The sequence below is a fragment of the Talpa occidentalis genome, unplaced genomic scaffold, assembly GCF_014898055.3.
Source record: "Talpa occidentalis isolate TD23 unplaced genomic scaffold, MPIMG_talOcc4v2.1 talOcc4.11, whole genome shotgun sequence".
NCBI lineage: Eukaryota > Metazoa > Chordata > Mammalia > Eulipotyphla > Talpidae > Talpa > Talpa occidentalis.
The window spans coordinates 99868560-99889565 of NW_023601104.1; the positions used below are offsets into that span (position 1 = coordinate 99868560).

A 21006-nucleotide genomic window follows, 5' to 3' on the forward strand; every position below is an offset into this window, starting at 1 on the left:
GACAGGAGAGGTCTGCTGCACCATGTGGGTATCTCCCTGGCTGGGGATCGAACTCAGGCCGCAGTGACTGGGGATAGCTTGATAGCGCTGAGACTGTAGCCCCTGGGCCACCAAGGAGGCCCTCCTCCTGGTTCTGACCCCGTTTGCTGGGTCCTTCAGAAGTCACTTTCCCTCTCTGAGCTGTTGCCAGGCTGGTGAGGGAGAGGAACTGCTCCCCGCAGATACTGTCCCAGTCCAGAGCCCCCGGGCTCCCCCAGAGCCCAAGAGACTTCTTCAAGGGTTAGTTTCACCCGTAGATTAATGCAACCAGGGAGGTGGGGTCAGCCGGCGTGGGATTCCCTCCTGCTGCCTTCAGTGGGGGTTGGAAGGAGCAACGGGTGGCAGCAACGGCTGGGGCAGAATGTGCTTCTGGAGAGAACCGTGCCGCCTGACTCCCGCCTCCTCCCCAAATAAATACAGAAAACCCAAGGCTACATACGCTCTCCGGGCCTTTGGTTTACTCCCCATTTTTGGCCTGGATAATCCAGAGCTGTCTGCTTTTCCACTTTTGTTATTTTAGGACTATTTTCCAGTTGCTCAGGGAAAATTCCTAATCACACCCCTTAGGGCAGGAACAGAAGCAAGTGGTTCTCCGGAGGCCACAGGGCAGGTCGGTTGCCCGGGGCCCAGAGCCCACTGTGCACGAGTCTATGGCAAAGGGCCTGGCATCCCCAGTCCTGACCCTAACCAAGCTCGTGTGTGTGTGTGTGTGTGTGTGTGTGTGTGCACGCGCACATGAAAGTCTGTAAGAAAGTCCAGCCACAAACCGTCCTAAGTACTAAGGATGGGAAGTAGGAGAAAGGGGCATGTTTTACATACTTAAAAGACACACCCCCCCCCACCCCAAGACTTCTGCTTTATGTAGAGGGAAGCTGAGGCCGCCTCTCCCGAGACGTGTAACATCGACAGAGAGTGGAGATACCCACTCCTGGTTGTGCATCAGGCCGGCCTCACTTCAAATCCAAGCAGCTGGCATTTCTGAGGGGGGGAGTGAGGTGAAACAGCGTCTTTTGGGGAGCCCCTGAAGGCAGTCCTTTGGTGCGTTTGAATCCCGCTCCACCCTGCTGAGAAGGCACACCCCAGCTTCTTGCTCCTCAGGCAGGCTTCTCGCCCTCCGGGGATGCCTCGCTTACAGGGTGGGGCCTGGCCCCTTGCTGGGGCTGTGGCACAGAGGAGAGAAGGTGCAGGACACAGAGCAGACCTGCAAGGCCTGACTGTGCCATCCTCCCCGGCCCCCACCCCCGCGGGGTGAGAGACACCTCACCAAAGGCTTTCACCAAACCACGCTCACACCTGGGGCAGGTGCCTGGACCCTTACACGACAGGCTCATATTACAACCAGGTAACAGCAACTCTTGAGCTAACCCCTCCCCACCAACAGCAACCTCACAGCGAGTGGCCTCTACAGAAAGCGAAGAAAGCCTGGGCTTGGGTTAACACTGATGTGTCTATACTGGCTCATTAGTTGTGATAAATGTACCCCGCTGATGTTAGCGGCTACCCACAGGAGAAACTGGGTGAAGAGTAGACAGAGCTCTCCTGACTGTCCTTGCAGCTTGCATCTAAAACTATTCTGCACTAAACTAGCAACAGCAACAGCAAGACATCGAGTGCCTTAAGAAAAAGGGGCCTTTTTGATGGCCTTGTTTCTAGATACACACAAATCAAAAATGTTCCCAACACCTTATCAGAGGCGGCAGGCTTCAGGGGGCGGAGCTGGGGAGTAGCGGAGGGGGTGGCATGTAGCGAAGGTCACACAGACGCTTGGCTGGGTCCCCAGACCCCTGCCATGGCCACGATGAAGTGCTGTCTCTCGCTGGTACGGGAAGGATGGGCCCTTTGAGCGCTCAGCCCTGGGGCCACCCACAGGGTCTGCAACTTTAAAAAAAACAACAAGCCCTTGTACTGGCAAGACTTGAGACAGCTCAGAGGAGCGATATGTAGCAAAGGGCCTTCCTGCCTCCTGAAGATCACACCAGGAGCTCTGCTCTCCTACTAGCTGTGTGACCTGGAGCAAGTGAGTTAGTGTCTCTGTGCCTTCGCTTCCTCATCTAGAGATGAGGACACTAACACCTACCCGGCTGGAACGGCTGTGAAGATCAATAAGATCAGGCAAAAAGCAATTCAGGGGAAATGCCGGCCAATCATTTTAGCAGATCATAAGCTTAGGGTTTTGGTTCTGCTTGAAGACACAGACACTCATGGGGGAAGGTGGGATATGAGAGAGGGTGACAGGAGGTGCATCTGCTCTGCTTCTGTTGTCCTCAGGGTGAGCCAGCTCCTGCAGCAAGGTGGGGAGGCCTTGGGAAGGGCCTGGCCGTACCCCTTCAGCAGGTTCCTATGTATGTGTCTCACTCCTGGGATTGTTAGGGGGAGAGGCTGTCCTCAAGCTAATCCCACACAGGCTTTGTGGACTCCACCCCCACCCCAGGCCAAAGCCAAAGACACTGGGAACTCCACATCCCATCACCATCACCCAAGGGAAGGTGGCTGGGACCTGAGGGTGGGGTTCATCAGCCAGGTTGGTATAAAGCCAGACACATGGGCTTTGGGGGCGGGGGGTCTCTTTTTTTGGCTCTCCCTCCGCCAGCTCGCAGCGTCCGGCCAGCTCGGAGAGTGCCTTTGGGTTTCCAGGTCGGCGGATCGGGTAGGATGCATTAAAGACTTTATTTCCCTATTTTCTCCCTGAGTTGTACATTTCCTTAACTCCCTTTCTCTTGTAAATAAACCTTTTATGAACCTTTTGTGTGTCCTGTAGTGGAGTATTCTTAAGTCCCTTGTAAGCGCGGGTGAGGACCCACAGCCAGGCCACCCGTTTTTACATCGGGGCTGCTGCGTAACAGGATCACATTCAAGACACCGGACACAGGTACCATTTCAGGACTCTGCCTGGAGCTTTCTGTTTTCACACTCAGCCCCTGGATTTACAAGAGCTGCCTGGATACCTCCCCTGGCAGGGTTGAGGGGTCACTGGGCCTCTAGGTCTCCTTAGGCCTGAACTAGGCTTCAAGCCTTGCTTTAACATGGGCTCATCTGGAAAATGAACACAGTCATGCGGCTTCTGCCTCTAGTGGCAGGGCCTGGGCAACCTGCTCAGCGTTGTCAGCTCCCCAGAATCAGCCTCCTCCAGGAAGTCTGCCCCGATCACCCCTACTAGCTTTGTGAGCAAGCAAGTTAGCATCTCTTTTGAGCAAGTGAGTTAGCATCTCTCATCTGGAAGTGAGGACAGTTCAGCTTCTGCTTGCTCACGGGCTACTTCTGGCTACAGTCAAAGCGTCTCATGCTCAGGGCAGAGAGGAGGTTCTGGAACACGGAGCCTAACTCCCCACAGTCTTGAGGCAGTGGCTATCAGAAGTGCGTGGATCGCACCAGCTCCCGAGCTTGCCCCTGGGTAGGATGACCCTGAGCTGAGTCTTCCCCTGGTTCCCACAGAGGCCCAGCAGGATTCGGCTCGTCCTGCAACCCGGGGCAAAGTGGTGACCGCACACGCACTATTGGCTGCTTTCCCTTCTGGGTTTTATTTCCCCGACTGGGGCCTCCCTAAGGTCACCCTCCAAATAAACCACTTGTTCTCAAAACCTCCAGGGTCTGCTTCTGGCCCAAATGAGGGTTCGGCCTCAGTTTCACTACCTGTAAAATGGGGATCACAGCAGAGTCTGCCTCACAGGATAGTCACAGGATTAAACGAGACGCCTTTCATAAAGTTCTTGGCCTAGAGCAGGTTTTAATCACCATGCTCCACACAGAACCACTACTGTTATTCCGAGTTGAGCTTATTTTTAATTTTTTAAGGGAGAACTGACTTCTTTGACAAAGCAGCCATGACGTGTGCCCAGCCCAGCGTGCCCTGGAGACCACCTGCCTTCCCCTCGCCGTCTGGCCACCCCCATCTATACACGCGCTCGGGACACACCCTCCTGATGACCGGATGGTCCAGAGATGTGCCTCAGCCTTGACGCCTTGGCTCCTGGGCCTGTTTATGAGCTACATCATCCCAGGAGGAGAGGGAAGCGAATCCCCTCAGAAAGAGCAGGGGAGGGGGTGAGGCGTGGGGACTCTGGTCTGGGAATGCTGACCTGGACCTCTGCGGCCGTGGGTCCCCACTTTTATTTTCCAAGCAGTTTTATCACCTGTTCTGAAGTTTTGCTCAGTTCAAAACGGAAAACCCTTCGGCGGGAGGAACGAAACAGCAGACCTTGTTCTCCTGAGGGCTACGGTCTCCCTGCCTCCCCTCCCCCGGCTCCCTCATCCTCTGAAAGAGGCAACTGCAGATTCCCACCTGCTGTGGGGCTGAGGTGGGGCTGGGGGGCCCACAGGACCCTGTCTCACTACCTGGGGACGCCTCCCTGGTCTCCAGGGACTCTGCTGGATCTCGAGGCCATGACGGTCCCTGACTCCCTACGGCAGGGGCCTCTGTGGACCCTGCTGGGGCCCCATAAGTCCCAGCAATTCTAATTTGCAGGTACAACTGTTGGCTTGATGGCTAGTCACAGGTGACTGAGTCCATGAACCAACGAGCCGGTGGGCTCTCGGGACATGGGCACGCAGCGCTGCTCGCCACCCGGGAGTGCACGAAGACACGATTTCATCATGTCAGGTAAAACCCGTGGGGTGCAGCACAGCAGCCCCCCAACACCTGGGCTCAGACTCCAGCTCAGGCACTTGCTCGCTGTGCTGGGAGTCACTCACCTTGTGGGTGTCTCAGTTTCCTTATCTGTGAAATGGGCATAAAACATCGCCCTCTGAGGACGCTGTGGGGGTAAATGTGCTCATTCCCGTGAAAATCACAGACCCGTGCCTGGACCCTAGGCCGTGCCGGGGAAACTGTGGGGCATGATGGGAGAACGCACCACGCACTCTGGCAAAATGACTCTGGACGCAGACTGGTTGTGGCCAGAGGCCAAGGCAGGAAGGTGCAGGGAGTGACGGGGCTTTATCTCGGGTGATAAAACATTTTGGAACTGGAAGAACGAGATGTGGCACGACACTGTACACACAGTAAATGGCCCACTTCAAATGGCTAATTTGAGGCGATGTGAACTTCCAATTACCAATACAAGAAAAGGTTTCCAGGAAGAAGATCCGGTAACAAAGAGTAGGTAGAGAAGATTTTTATAAAACACTTTTTACTTTATCTTTATCTGTCCAGCCTGCTTTTTTAAAAAAACAAAACAAAACCAAACCAAACCATGAACCCATATATGGATCACTTTTGTAATTAAACTGATTTATAATTAAACATTTTTAGAAGGTAGTATGTATAAGAGAAAATGCGTGTGTGTGTGCAGGGGTTTGGGGGTGAGGGAGGTTGGTGGGTTGGGGGATGGGGGTGGTATTTGATGAGCTCTGATTCCTATTTCACCATCTACCTATCTGACTCCCCCATAACCTTACCCTACAGGCAGGGGAGCCACAATCATGGCCCAATTTCAAAGTGAGAAAAGTGAGGTTCAAAAAATTTAGGCCTCTTGCCCAATTCACTGAGCCCGACTCAAGAAGTCTTCGACTCCATCACTCATATTCCTAGGTAAAACAGGGGTGTCAAGTGATTTCTCAGGTGCCTCTGGCTCTGATGCGCTCCACCCCCACCCCAAGCCTGGCTGATTCCTCACTGTCAGTCCTGCCTCTCAGGTGCCCAAATGCCCAGACAGCCATGCCAGCCACCCGGTCCCTGCTCTCCAGTGGGGAAACCTGCTCTCCTGACAGGACCAGCCCTTATTCCAGAGTCCAATCCTGAGTTCTGGAAAGAGCACTCTATCAAAAAGCTGAGACAGGAAAGCAAACAGTGCAGCTGTCCCAAGGGGACTCCTGGTACCTGTGCCCATCAACTCCCCCCACCACCCCCCAAGGCGGAGAGACCCAGACTCACCCCAGCAGCCTCCCGGTGCAGGATCCTGGCCACCTCGGCCCGGCCCAGACCCAGCTGCAGCCACACGGGGCAGGTTTTCACCAGCTTCTCCAGCACGCTGATGCCCCGGCGAGGCAGGCAGTTCCTCTGGGTGACCGGCTGACAAGGCCCCATGTCTTCCTCCTCTGCCTCTTCCTCTTGCTTGCCAGCATCTGCAGTAGAACTGAGAATACAATCAAATGATCAGCCTCTCCTGCAGCCAGCCCAGGGAGGGGGTTCAGGAGAATACAGGTGCAGCTCTGAAGAGGGTTTTCTCTTTATTTTTTTATTTTTTAAAGATTTATTTATTTATGCAAGCACGGGGGTATAGGCCAGCGGCATGGGAGGGTGAGAGGATTCACCAGAGACAGAGCGGGAGCAGAACAGGCAGACAGGAGAGGTCTGCTGCGCTATATGGGGAATCAAACCCATGCTGCAGAGGCTGCGGACAGCTTCACAGCGCTGTGCTCAACCCGCTGCGCCACCGGGGAGGCCCCTCTTCAGTTTTTTAATTGCAGTGCAACTATAATAGACGCAGTGAAAGGCATACGTCTTCGGTGTAGAGCTAGACAGATGTCTACACCCGTATCACTACCACCAGATTAAGACAGAGACCTGTGTGTCCAGCACCACAGGCACTAAGCACACGTGGGTATTGAGTTCTTAAAAGCAGCTGGTCTAAACTGAGACGTGCTGCACACACAGAAGACACACAGGCTTCAGAGACTTGGTATGAAAAAAGAATGACAAGCAGCTCATTAAAAATATTTTTGACAATGTAATGAAGTGATTATTTATTGGGTAAAATAAAGCATGAACATTGATTTCACTGATTTTTTTATGTGGCTTCTGAAACATTTGAAAGGACGCGCGTGGCTTGCATTCTCTCTCTACTGATGCACTGAGACAGACAGTTCCAGAAGGCGCCTCTGTGTCCACCCTCAGTCCACTCCCACCGCCACCCCGGGTAACCGCTCAGGGTTGGGGAAGAAGAAGAATTACAGGCCCTTCCCAGCACGCTCACCGCTCTCCACCCCCTGCACACCCTGGTGGGTTTGCTCTGATTTCAGCGCAGGAGGTGGGTTCCTGGTGCCCAGAATTCTGAGCCTGGTGGACTGTACGGTCGTTTGCTTTCTACCTCGGGAAACAAACCCCACAGGGGTGAAAACCTTCACCAGGCAGCAGGGGTGGGTATAAAGCCAGAACGATGTGGTCTCTTCTGCCTGTGTCCCTGCAGGATGCCCAGGGACGCCAGTAACCAGGGTGGATGCTTGCTGTAAGGAGCGCCGGGAGAGGATGCGGCCAGGATGAGCCCTGTTGAAGGCTGGAGAAGTGGACCCACTCACCGAGGGGAAGGCGAGAACGGGGGCAGCAGTGGGACAGCCTCGCCTTGATTTCTGGAGAAGCCTGATTCTAAGGCCAAAGACCCTCCTCTGATGGAGGCTCATGGTGAGCAGCCCCTGGGCACTGGGAGGGTCTCACCTCTGCCCCGGCATGGGGCAGCTGGGAACCCCACACAAACCCGCCGTGGGAGGCCTGGCCCGGCTGCTCCGAGGAGCACAGTCATGAGCAGGGTCACATTTGCTTTGACAAGCAGGGGTGCAGCATGCACTATGTCTTGGGGTAGCCTAAAGGTTTGGCCACCACCCTGCTAGGTGTGTATACACCCACTCAGGACTCATCGAGATGCCCCTCTTCCAGGTCTGGAGTAGATGAGGGATCAAACCCCCCAGCCCCACCCCGTGGTCCTTAACTGACGCTAATCTGAGACCAGGCCGCTGCGCAGCCTCACAAAATCCTTGACTCAAGCCCGAAACCGAGATGGACTGAGGGCAGAGGCCCCACAGCGAGGGAAAGTGTCCTCATGTGCCGTGACAGAGCCAGGGGGGCGGCCAAGGCCAACCTCAGCCCTGCACTGCTGAGCCCCTAATTTGTTTCCCTAATTGTTTCCTATTCTGGAAAAAGGTATAAGCACTTGAGCCCCCACCCCAGCCCCACTCGGGAGGCAGCCAGCCTGGAATCTGATGCCTGGAGCACATACCCAACTTTATTTCTGTTTCCCCCAAGAACATCTGAGGTGCCTGGTCCCACTGGGACAGAGCATGGACCTCTGCTCCCCCACCCCCACCCCCAAAGCAGGGCTTCCATGGGCTTCTGAGCACAAGGCCACAAGAAATAACCGCTCGAGTACTGGGGGCTTCTGTCCCAGGCCCACCCACTGGCACCGTGAACACCGCTTTGCCTCTGGAACAGCACCCCACCCCCTCCACCCCCTGGAGGCAGGAGCCCAGCAGGGGAGGAATCAGGCGGTGGACAAAGTGAATTAGTGGCCAGGTGGTTAGGGGGTGATGGCACCAGAGGAAAGCAAAGGGCCACAGGGTGTGTATGTGTGTGTGTGGGGGGGGGGGGCGCTTTGAAATCTTACAGCTAGGGGAGTCTGCAGAAAAGGAGACTGTGCAAAAAAATAGAAAAAATAGATAAGGCAGATAGGTGATAGGTGGATATTTAGATGGTTGGTAGGTACATGATTGCTAATAAGTAGACGATTGATAGATGATAGAGGATTGATGATGGATAGGTAGGTGGCTAGACAGATGATTGATGATAGATGGAGATAAATATAGGAGAACATGTAGGACAGATAAAGGGAAAAAATGGTGACTTTGAGCAAACACCCCAATGCTGATAACAGGGGAAGAAATTCCAGACACAAGGAAGAGCAAAGGCCTTGAGTTTCTTGGTGCAGGAGAAACCACAAGGAAGCCTGGGGTGGGAGGAGCTAGGAGGGTGAGTGCTAATCCAGATATATAAGCACTTTCCCTGGATTTCAAGCTCCAGGTTGGCCTACACCAGTGGGCAGGCATCCTTGGCAAGAAATGGGCCTCCCCGGTGGCGCAGCGGTTGAGCGCTGGGTTGCGAAGCTGCCCGCGGCCTCTGCAGCGCCGGTTCGATCCCCGGCTGCTCCCCGGCCACTGGAGGAGGGTCCCCCATGGCGCGCAGACCTCTCCTGCCGCCCGCTGCTCCCCTCAGCAGTGTACTTCATCAGTCTGCCTGCTCTGCTCCTCACTCTGGCTCTGGTGAATTCTCTCACCCTCCCACGCTTCTGACTGTACCCAGTGCTTGTATAAATTAATTAATTAATTAATTAGTTAAAAAAAAAAAGACATAGGAGGATCTGAGGGGCTTCTGGATCTTGGGGAGTATTGAGAATCCCCCATCCCTGGAGTCCACCTACATCCTGAGGCACAGGTTGCTGCTTTCAAGTGACCAAGTAGAAACTTCACCCCAGGCTCCGGCATCACAGGGATGGTGCCCCCTCCCACTTGTGATAACACCCTTCACTGCTCTAAAACCTTCAATGGCTCCCACCGCCTGAAGAACCCAGTCCAGCTCCCTCATATAGAAGGCATGTCCTTCTGAGCCGCACCTCCCCAGGCTCCCCCAAGCGCTGCTCTCCTTACCGCAGCAAATACTGCACTTTTCCACCCCACTCCTGCTCTGGCACCCGCACGTTCTCTATTACCTCCTCCCAACATTCTCTCTGAAGGGCAGGCACATGCCTATTGAATTGGACTCAATGCAAGAACCGTAAGTGGAAAGATGGATAAATAATATCTATCAAAATATAAAGTTCTGCCCATCAAACCCTGCAAGTCACCTGGTGGGAAAAAAACATTTGCAAAGCACACATCTCACAGAGAACAAGGAGACTGATTTTTAAAATGCGTGAAAGATTTGAATAGAGACCTCAAAGAGGAAGACAAATGTCCAATTAGGAGGTGAAGCTGTGCCTAACATCGTCAGTCATTAGGGAAATGCAAATTAAAACCACAACGAGACACCACGACACAACCACCAAAATGGTTCAAATGAAAGACTGCTGACATAGCACACTGGTGAGGAAGGGAAATGATCAGAACTCTCATGCATCTTTGGCCAGAACATAATCGGTATAGCCACTTTGCAAAAAGGCAGTTTTTTATAAATCTATGTTGCCCTACCCTGTGGTCTGGACATTCCACTCCAAGACATAGACCCAAGAGACATGTAGGTGTGTGTCCACTCCTAGCAGTGTATGTCCCAGGCCCATTCCTAGCAGCGTGATTCATAATAACCCAAAACTGGTCCCGGTGTCCATCAACAGGACGAGATGTCACACATCACACAATGGAATAGTACACAGCAGTGAAAAGGAGCTGCTGACACACTCAGCCACACTGATGAACCTCCAGTTATCACGCTGAGTAAAAGCAGCCAGATGTGCATGCGTGCGCACACACACACACACATACATACACACACACATACATACATACACACACACACACACACACAAATACTGTAATCCATTTATCTGCAGTTCAAAGGATACGGTGAGAAATGTGTTTATATTTTATCAGACACAAATTTTACATCAGCCCCCCCAAAAAGAGCCATAGATAACTCAGTTGAATAACATGCATGCTAACATATTCAAGAGGCCTCTGGAACTTTCTTTGAAATGCACAAAAGAATTGTAGATGCATGAATGGACAGATATAGAATAATGCAAATATATAAAAAACTTAAGGGTAAGTGGTGGGTATGTTTGTTTGCTGCAAAATTCTCCAACTCCTCTGTATTTAAAAAAAATTTGTAATGAACTATTGGACCTAAAATTCTCCCTTTCCAAAGGTCCCTTCAGGAAAAGTCTGCTAGCTCTACGGGAAGCCCGGGGTTTGAATCCAAGGCTGTGTGATCTCTGGCCAGTTACTTTACCTCCCGGGGCTTCTTTACCTCTTTGGGATTAATTACTTGTAAAAAAAAAAATTGTCCTTATCTGACAGGATTATTGTGAAAACTGGATGAGACATCTGTCAAGTTCTTAGCACATGCACAAAATTCAGAAAAAGTTAGCTGCTGTTTTTCTCTTTCTGACCTTCTAGCAGGAACTATTTTCCTCTTCTCCGTATTCCCCCATTTTGTAGCCTTGGTTTCAGGACTGACCACGTTTGATTAGAGTGGGGTGCACATCTGTGTGTTGCCATGGTCTTGTACTCAAGACAACATCTGGCCCCAGAGGTAACCCACAAATTCAAGCGCTGGGAACCACATGGCTTGACATGAACAAAGCCGTCGATTTTCCTGGCATAGAAACAAACCACTTGGAGGATCCCATTTGAGTCTCCAGTCCAGCTCGTGCTGGTGAAAAGGCAAATAAAGCCTGGGGTTATCCCAGAAACCTTACAGGGCTGAGAGCCAAAAGGGCTAAACTTGGCAGCTCAGACTAAACCACTGGCGGGCCGGAGCCTCTGGAGATACTGCTTTCCAGGAACTGCCCTGCTCTCCCAGTGTCCTCCTGTCTCCCTGGGTGGGCCAGGCAGGAGTAGCACTGCTTGCTTAGGGCCCCGGCGCTGGCTTGGCAGTCACCAGGATCGGAGTTGGAGGGGAATCTGTAAGCGTCAAAGCCTGCAGCTCGGTGGAGAAGTTGGAGACAGAGTAGCTGGGGCAGGAGGGAGGCTGGGCCTCGCACCAGGAGGGCACAAAGGGACATGGTACCTGCTCTGACCAGGCCAAAGGGGGGAATGTGGCCCTGAGCTGCCTTCTAATCCCTGAATCCCTGCTGGCTTTGGGCTGAGGGTCACTTGACACTCTGGGTATCTAGGGCTGACTGCGAAAGGCCTGTGCTGGTGATGGAGCTCAGGGTGGGGTGATGGGGCTGCAGCAGGACGGCAGAAGTGGAAGCACCTGGAGCTGAAGCGGGTGCGGCTCTCAGGGCTGGGACAGCCTGGCCACCCCAGCTCCGACTGCCGAGGACCCTCATGGAGGCCCCCGGGTATCGGATGCGCCTGTCACCTGCTGGCAGAGCCAGTGACCCAGCAGCCAGGCCTTCCTCTCAACAGCCAAACGCCAGCTGAGAGCCCCGCAAAGGCAGCCACAGGGGCCTCGGTGATTAGTGATGCTGTTAGTGCCAAATAACGAGCCTCGGGAACTCTAGAGCTGCTCCCCCCGGAAAGAGAAAACGTTCCATGACTCGTTTCCTTCCGCTCCGGGAACGCAGCAATTAGCTCACCCTCAGGGCTACCAGCCTCCCACCAGGCTGCCCCACCGGAGGCCACGGGCCACACTCTGAGGGCAGAGAGCAGCCCGGACTCAGCATCCCTGCGGATCTGGGGCGTGTCTCGCCAGCTCCTGGAGGAAGCTGTGTCCACGTCTGCCTGGCCCAGCCCCTGCCTCACAGGCCGAGGACGCCTGGGTGAAGGGGGAACGCTCCACTCCAGGACGGAGAGGCTGCCCAGGGGCACCCACAGCCAAGGTGGCTGCACGAGTGTGGGCTGCCATCTGCAGGGAGGCAGGGAAGGTTCCCAGCTCACAAGGTGCAGCCGCCAGCTTTGGGTGGCCTGTGGGGCCCCCAGGGAAGCAGCTCAGGAAGTTTCCATGATGCCTCATTGTGAGGACTGAGGTCCCCTTGTGCAGACTTGGCCAGAACCTGGAGGGGTGTGGGCTGGAAGGGGAGGATCGAGGAAAGGCCACCTCTGTCCCACCCACGACTCTGACCCCAGGCCTCCCAGCTTCAGTAGCAAGAGGGGGCAACTGGGAAGCAGATGCCCGGTGCCCGGCCTCAGAGGGCTCTCTCGCTGGCAGAAGCCAGGCAAGGCTCCCGCGTCAAATGTTAAAGAAGGCCCGATCGCTCTGGATGAGGCGCCTGAGCACAGAGATGACATGGCGAGGGGGCAGGTGGGAAGGGGCCCTGGTAATGCCAATCTGGGCAGCAACTTGCCTGTTTCACATCTACTATGTGGGCGCCTGTGCATACTATGTGGGTGCCTATGTGGGTGCATACTATGTGGGTGCCTCTTTCACCTCTACTATGTGGGTACATACTAAGAACACTGTACAGTCTGTTAGCTCAGTCTTCCTCACCCACAGGGGATGTTGCATCTTGCCTCCCAAAAGATATGCTCAAATCCTGACCCCAGGAACTTATTTATAAAAAGGATCTTTGCAGGGCCTCCCTGGTGGCGCAAGTGGTTGGGCTCTGCGCTGTGAAGCTGTCCACAGCCACTGCAGCATGAGTTCGAGCCCCAGCCAGGGAGCTACCCACAGGGCGCAGCAGACCTCTCCTGTCTCCCCGCTGCTCCTCTCAGCAGTGTATTTCAGTCAGTCGGCCTGTTCTGCTCCCCGCTCTGTCTCTGGTGAATCCTCTCACCCCCACAGCTCTGGCCTGTACCCCAGCTCTTGTATGCATAAATAAATAAATCTTTTTGGGAAAAAAAAAAAAAGGATCTTTGCAGTTGTAATGAAGGATGAGAGCACCCTGGACTGAGGTTGGGTCCTGAGGCCAATGTGAGATGTTTATAAGCAGAGGGAAAGAAGAGACAGTGGAGGGAGGCCAAGGGAGGCCAAAGTTTGACGGCCAGAGAGCAGCATGGAACGGATTCTCCCTCAGAGCCTCCAGATGGAGCCAACTCTGTTGACATCTTGATTTTGAACTTCTGACCTTCAGAATCATGGGAAAATAAGTTTATGTTTTAAGTTGCAACGTTTGTGCTTATTTGTTGCTAGGAAATGAACCTACTTACTCTGTGCCCTATAACCTAGAATAGTCTCCTAAAAAGACAGGACGCTGAGGCACAGAGAGGTTAAGCAGCTAACCCAAGGTCACACACACCAGGATAAGGTCACACACACCAGGATTACAAACCTGGGCAACCTCACTCCAGAGTCTGTGCTGATAACCATTATAGTACTCTAGTTCTGGAAGTAATTTTCAAATGTTCCATGGTGATGTTTCTTCTAGTATTTGACAAAGGAAGAATGCTCACCATGTCTGCATGCTGTTTGGGAATATATACCCCCACCCCCCACAGAGACAGAGACACAGAGCCTGTTAGGGGCAAAGGATGTCCTGAGCTAATTCCCTGCAGGCTTTGTGGACCCCACCCCCACCCCAGACCAAAGCCATCAGGACACTGGGAGAGACGAACCCCGTCACCACCAAAGGGAAGGTGGCTGGGACCTGAGGGTGGAGTTAAGCAGCCAGGGTTGGTATAAAACCAGACACGTGGGCCTTGGGGGGCTCGCTCTCTTGCTCTCTCGCTCGCCTCCTGGCTTCATGGCTCCTGGCTCGCCGCCAGTTCTGAGCGCCATTTGGGATTCCAGATCCGCGGATCGGGTAGGACGCATTTAAAACTTTGTCTCCCACTTTTCTCCCTGAGCTGTGCATTTCCTCCTTTCCCTTCCCTTGTGAATAAACCTTTTATGAACCTTTCACGTGTGCCTGCAGTGGAGCATGGATAAGTCCTTTTAAGCGCGCGGGTGAGGACCCACAGCCAGGCACCCCGTTTTGTATCGGGGCTGCCCTGTAACAAGACCATTTCTGGAAGGCGAGGTAAGACATCATTAAATGCAGTCATTTCTGAGAAGTGTAAAGGGCTTGTTTCAAATTTGTATACTAATCATGCGTTACTTACATCATTAAAAATCATCTTTAACAAATACGTGAAAAAGTTCCAGTTGTCACAGAAAGGCAGGTAGGGTAGGAGCTGCTGGTTTTCAGGTCTCATATCCCAGCCCTGAACTGACTCACTGGGACTTGGGCACCTTATTAACCACTCTGACCTCCGGCTTCCTCCCCTGTCCAATGGGGAACAAGTACAACCAGCTGAGACGGTTTCTCCTGGGAGTAACCAAGATGAGGTGGGGAGGCATGTGGCCAGGGAAGGACTGTCCGCGAGTGGTGATGATTATTGGTTATTAGGAGACTATCTGTAATAGTCGTCATGGCCTGATGGGCTACAGCACCCACCCTTGCACTTCTGAAAGCCGATGTCCCCTCCCTGCTGCTTGACGTGGTACTTCTTTCTTGAGCTGGGCCAGGGCCAGGGAGCAGTGGGAAGGAGGCTTCAGCCACTTCTGTAATGACTAATTTATTTTTAAAAGACTTGAAGCAAATATGACAGAATGACAGGATTTAACAAAGACAAATGATGAGCACTCAGGGTGTTGCTGTGTTTGTCTTTAGATTTCTCTATGCTTAAAATATTTAATTTAAAAAACAGGCACACACCTTCCCCCAAGGTCCCAGAGCTTGCACAAGCTGAGAAGATGAGGGGCGGCGGGGAGGGATGGGAGAGGTGTCTCCAGACACCTAAGCCTATTCCTTCTGCCAGGGCAATTTTCCCAGAAAGACTCCCAGTTATTTTTCATGGCTGTTCTAAAGTCAATACTGCGGCCTGGGGCTAGGGTGGAGGGTAATCTAGACGAATGTCTACAAAGAGTCAGACCCCAGGGGACTTTTTGGGAAATCCTCTCACAGCTGCCACAAGGTGTTAGCAAAGCAATTGTCCAGCACAAGAAAGAAAAAGTCCTAGTAAGAAGCAACTGCCAATTTCTATGGTGTAAAGACTCCCAGCCTCGATAACAGCAAGCTGTCAATGGGTTAATGACCAGCTTGCAAAATTCGTAGGCCTTTACCTTTGTGAGCCTCCCAATTGCAGTATCCCACTGGAACTTTAAGGCTACCATCAAATATTCCCTCTACCCTGGAGACCTCCCTCTAACAACCCAACATAGGCACAGCTTGAAGGTATTTCAGGTTGGGTTCCAGACCACTGCAAAAAAGGAATAGTGTAATAAAATGAGTCACATGAATTGTTTTGTTGCCCAGCACATGTAAAAGTTATGTTGATACTATGCCAGTCTATTAAGAGTACACTAGCATTATGTCTAAAAAAATATATATATACCTTAATTAAATGTGACTCAAACTCGAGTGAGCAAGCCCTGTTAGAAAACTGGGGATGTCAGGTAGGCTTTACACCTTTGATTTGTAAGAAGCGCAATAAAGCAAGATATGCCTGCACATGGCTATCTCTGCTTGAAGCGCTCTAATGACAGGGCACTTCTCATGGGGCAAAACCATTCTTGGTTTTTCTACCCTTTATAGGCTCAGGGATGACTCCTCCCTGCCCCATACAGCCCTTCCACCAGATGAAGGTGGCTGGCACAGGGTTTCTTTTCTCCTGTAGAATAGTTGGGTACTGCTCCTTCACACAAATACCCGGAGAAGCCATTTCCCAGGGGTTCCCCTACAGCTAAACCTTAACTGGCGTTTGACATGTGCTGTCTCCATGAACTTGCATGTGGAATGTTTTGGTTTTCGTTAACAATCTAAAGTGCACGGTTCAGTTGTTTTGGGTATAGTCCCAGAATTATGCCCCTATCACTAAAATTAGTTTTTTAACTATTTTTACTCCCTGTAAAAAGCATCCTGTGCTCTTTATCAGTCATTCCCTTTTCCTCCCAAGATCCAGGGCCTCCCCTGGTGGTGCAGGCGGTTGAGCGCAGCGCTGTGAAGCTGTCTGCAGCCTCTGCAGCACGGGTTCGATCCCGGCTGGCCGGCAAGGGTCCCACATGGCACAGCAGACCTCTCCTGTCGCGCCCGCTGCTCCCCTCAGCAGTGTATTTCATCAGTCTGCCTGTTCTGTTCCCTGCTCTGTCTCTGATGAATCCTTTCACACTCTTGTGCATCTGGCCTGTACCCCAGTTCTTGTACAAATAAATAAATAAATCTTTAAAAAAAATCCAGTCAGTGCCATCACTCATCTAATTTCTGTCCTTACAGATCTGCCTTCTGGATATTTGATATATGGAATCATGGAATGTGTTCTTTCATATTTATCTTTTTTTCAGTATGTAATGTTTTTAGGCTCATCCATGTTTTCACAGATTTTAGAATGTAGCTGTTATTTTATTTCTTTTTATTGCCAAATAATATTCCAAGGTATGGACACATGGTATTTTATTTATTCACTTGTTGATGGACATTTGGGTAGCTTCCACTTTGGGGCCATTATGAATAATGCTGCAATATTCATGTACTAACTTTTGTACAGACATTGTTTTCAATTCTCTTGAGTATATACCTATTGATAGGAATGGAATTACTGGGTCATATGACAACTTATATTTAGCATTTTGAGGAACTGCCAGCCAGGCTGTTTTCCCAAATGGCTACACCAATTTACATTCCCACTGGCAATATATGTGGGTCCCCACTCCACATTCTCACAAACACTTGCTGTTGTCTGCTTTATTACAGCCATCCTAGTGGTGAAATGGTAGCTCACTGTGGTTTTGATTTGCATTTCCCTGATGCATAATTATTTTGAACATCTTTTAATTATTGATGATGATGACATGTGTGTGTGTGTGTGTGTGTGTGTGTGTGTGTGTGTAATCTTTAGAACAAATGATTATTGAGATCTTTAGCCTAATTTAGAATTAGGTTATCTTTTTATTACTGAGTTGTAAGTTTTTTATATGTGCTGTGTACAAGTCCCTTATAAGATGTATGATTTGCAAATATTTTCTCCCATTTTGTAGATTATCTTCTCATTCTCTTAGTGAAAAGATAAGAGTGTCCTTTGAAACAAGAGTTTTTAATTTTGGTTTAGTTCAATTTATCTATTTTATTGTTGTTATTTGTACTTTTGGTGTCATATCTAAGAAGCCATTCCCTAATTCAAGATCATGAAGTACCTCTTACACTTAGCTGTTTCTCCATTTCAAATTAATTTTTGTATATGGTGTGAGGCAGAGGCCCAACATCCTTTTATATTTGGATATCCAGGTGTCCCACACAATCTGTTAAAAAGGCTTCTTTCCCCCATTGAATTGCTTTGGCACCCGATTGAAAATCAGTTGACTCTAGATTATAGAGATTTTTGAGGCCCACATCATACTATTTTTTATCCTTCTGAATATGCTGAACATCCTTCTGCCTTGTACCTTTGACATGTAGTCTCAAACAGGGAAATAAACCCTCAGATGTGCCCTGAGCAGCACACAAAAGATCATGGTCTTTACCTTTTTCAATCTAGATACTCTGCTCCTATTCACATGACCAAGGATAGCATCAGTTTTTTTGCAGTTACACAATACTCTCGGGAAATATTTTTTGATTTTGAAGTTGGGATCATATTGTGGAAATGAAGGGAGAGAATAAGGGTTTATGAGATGGGTAAGGACATGACAAATGCTGTATTTATTCATCAGGAGAACAGGTAGGACATAAGGGAAATGGTACTGAGCTCAAACTCAGGAGATCATGGGTCTGTTTCTGTGACCTGGGACAACTCACTTCCCTTTTCTAATTTCAGTGCCTCCAGGGACATGGGAAGGTTGGACCAGATTGAAGATGATAAGTAGGCTGGATTTCCATTTGAACCCCAATTGATTAGCAGCAGCTATTTGGATTGTTATGATGAAGGCTGGGCGGAGAGCGAATGATGATGATTGTTATGATGAAGGCTGGGCTGGGATCTCTTAGTGATGTCTGCCTGGGGCTCTGTATGGCAGGCAGGCAGCAGCTGGGCTCTGCATTTACTGAGCATGGATCACACCAAGGGAAGAAGTTTCCTTCCAGCACTAAGAATTCCATGACTCTGTCTCAACTGATCCCTGGCTAGGTGCCACTTGAAGGCTTTTCTTCCAAACCAGGCTGGCTCTGCCCCAGCTGACAGCCTGGGAGAAGGCAGCAGCCAGGCCAGCTTCTCTGTGGCTTCCTCTCTGCCAGATACTTTTCTTGGACCTGTGGAAGCCAAGCCATCACAGCTGCCTGGTCCCTCCTCCAGCCCAGCCTTTGGTGCACACTGCTCCAGCTGACCAGGGAGCTCACGTGGTTATGGAACAGAAGTAGCTGCTTTCAGAATCAGAATCTCTCACACGTGTAATGTGCAAACATGTGGCAAATGCTTCAGGCTCAGTTCCACAGGTTAAATAACTGCAGAGGCGCGGTGAGCACCCCCAGATGCAGAAATCATGGGGCTCCAAGGACACTGGTTGGAGAGGTCTGTTCTGAGAAAGTTCGCCCTGAAACCAAATGCCTTCCATGAGAAGATGGCCACAGTTTAAGGCACCCAAGTCTCAGTAGGTCAGCCCCAGAGACCCCAGGACCCGGCTCTGCGGGCCCCTGCCCGCAGATTCTCTGAGGGGAAGTCAGATTCAGCAGGTCTTCCGGACCCCGGAAGTACAGAGAACCAGTCAGACTGTTTGTGACAGGCCACATCAAGAGGTCTAGCAGGTCAAAGACCTCAAGCTTTCCACACCTGTGTGAGCAGCAGGTCTTCAGCCGCTCAGCGAGCCTGTCAGGCACTCCCGGCTCCCAGCCCTGCCTTCCAGGCCTCCTCCCAGTGCTCTGCTATCCTCTAGGGCCTCCACCTGTCCAGACAGAGCCCCCCGAGGATCCTAGTGGAGCCAGCAGGAGGCACCCAGCTTCAGTGCTGAGGTCCCTTGAGTGGCCGCTCCCACCTCGACAGGCCTGGCTCCAAGGCTTCATTTTTCAGACACTCTTAACTCCCTCTGCCTGGCCTTGGACCCTGGCTGCTTGGTGCTCTTGCAGGCCCTGTACACCCACAGCCTCCTGGGAACTGGCTGGGTTCCTCTGTCCTCCCTCTGCAACCGCTCTGGCTCACAGCCTCTCTCCCCATCCCTGCCAGCCTCTGAGCCCAGCCCGACAAACTCAGTCTGCCCATTCTGCTGACCTCCACCAATGCCAGTCCTGGCATAAGACTGTCCACTCCCACTGGGACCCAGCTTATAGACGGTAGCACCAATTCTGTCCTCAGTGCCGTGTGCAAGGAGGCTTTGCAGGGGCTGCGGGGTTTAAAGATGTGATGAAAGCTCTCTTTGCTTCAACTCTCTTGTATTTAAGATGGGGAATATGAGCATTACTACATTATAGGATTGCTGTAAAGAGTTCAGAAGAGAGCCAGGACTACAGCAAACACTCAAACATTAATATCATTCACTCATTCATTCGATACACATTTATTGAGTGCCTACTTCGGACCAGACACCATTTTAGACTCATCATCATAATAATTACAGTATAGACACTTCACGGCACACAGCAATGGTCACTGCAGAAACATGGTTTGGGTGACTAATGTCCTGACTGGGAGCAAAGGCAGGAGGGACACAAGAACCCTGCACCAGGGGCGGCGGGGCAGGCTCGGTGACTACCTGTACCGCAGGGATGTCGAGATGAGCCGAGGCCATTGATGCAAAGAGATAGCAGGGGGCAAGAAAGCAAAGTTCTCTTAAAGGGGATTTCAAATGTGGAGCCGACCTGGGTTCTGCATGAGCAGATCTAGAGAATTCTGCTTTCTTGTTTTGGCTGACATTGCACAGGGGAGCTATTTTCCTTCCAGAAGCTGTGTCAAAGAGATTTTAAAAATGTGAATAAAACTTCGTGGACAAAGACGTTCACTGCAACGTGACTGGAAACAATCAGATGATGAACAGAGAGCCCTGCAGCGCGGCTGAACCCTCCCCCACCCCAGCCTAAGTTCAAGGTGGGCCCTGTCTGCTGCCTGCGTTCCCAGGCCCTGCTCAGAATAGGCGTTCGATAAAAGTCTTTGCGTGATGGAGTGGTTAAGAAAATATTTGTTCTCTATGAAATTGGCAACATTCCATTATTTGGAGTCTATGAAGACAGTAAGATGTTCGGTCTACTACAAACCCTGGGATAATCTATCTGTGAAGATAAAGCTGCATCTGTGCAAAGGGGTGTATGGACAAAGACTCTCCTGGATTCACTGGGGAAATATCTGTAGGGGAACAATCCAAATGCACATCAAAAGGGAAGAGGTAAATAAAGACACTAAGGAACTGGAAATATTCTGCAATTGTTAAAAAAAAACAAAAGGAAGAGGAAGCCGTGTCCTGATGAGGGAAGGGTTCTAGGATATGTGGGTCAGTGACAAAAGCACAGCACAGAGCAGTGTGTTTGCTGTGCTCACCTGTTGAGAAAAATAATAGTTTTTGTATTTGCATAAAGAAATTCTGGAATCAGACATAAGAAACTATTAACTGTGGAGAAGCATCCATGGGAGAATAAAACGGGAAGACTTTCTCACTGCACATCATTTTTTAAGGCATAATTTCATTTTGAATCCTATGAATAGATTATTATTTACTCAAAAGTAAATGAATAATGTTTCCAGATATTTCTGCGTGCCAGGCATTGTTCTGCTTTATGTACTCTGGCTCACGTCATCCTTTCACAAAACCCTATAAGTGACTCTGGTTATCAT

General features: G+C 51.0%; 1 protein-coding gene across 1 annotated transcript in view; it reads right to left on the reverse strand.

Annotated features, from left to right (window-relative positions):
* Positions 1 to 21006, reverse strand: part of RIN3 (Ras and Rab interactor 3) — a 116854-nt gene that overhangs the window by 75910 nt on the left and 19938 nt on the right. The window contains exon 2 of the mRNA XM_054692877.1: positions 5909 to 6110. Within this exon, the coding sequence (XP_054548852.1) occupies positions 5909 to 6110 (202 nt within the window). The remainder of the gene's footprint in view (positions 1 to 5908; positions 6111 to 21006) is intronic.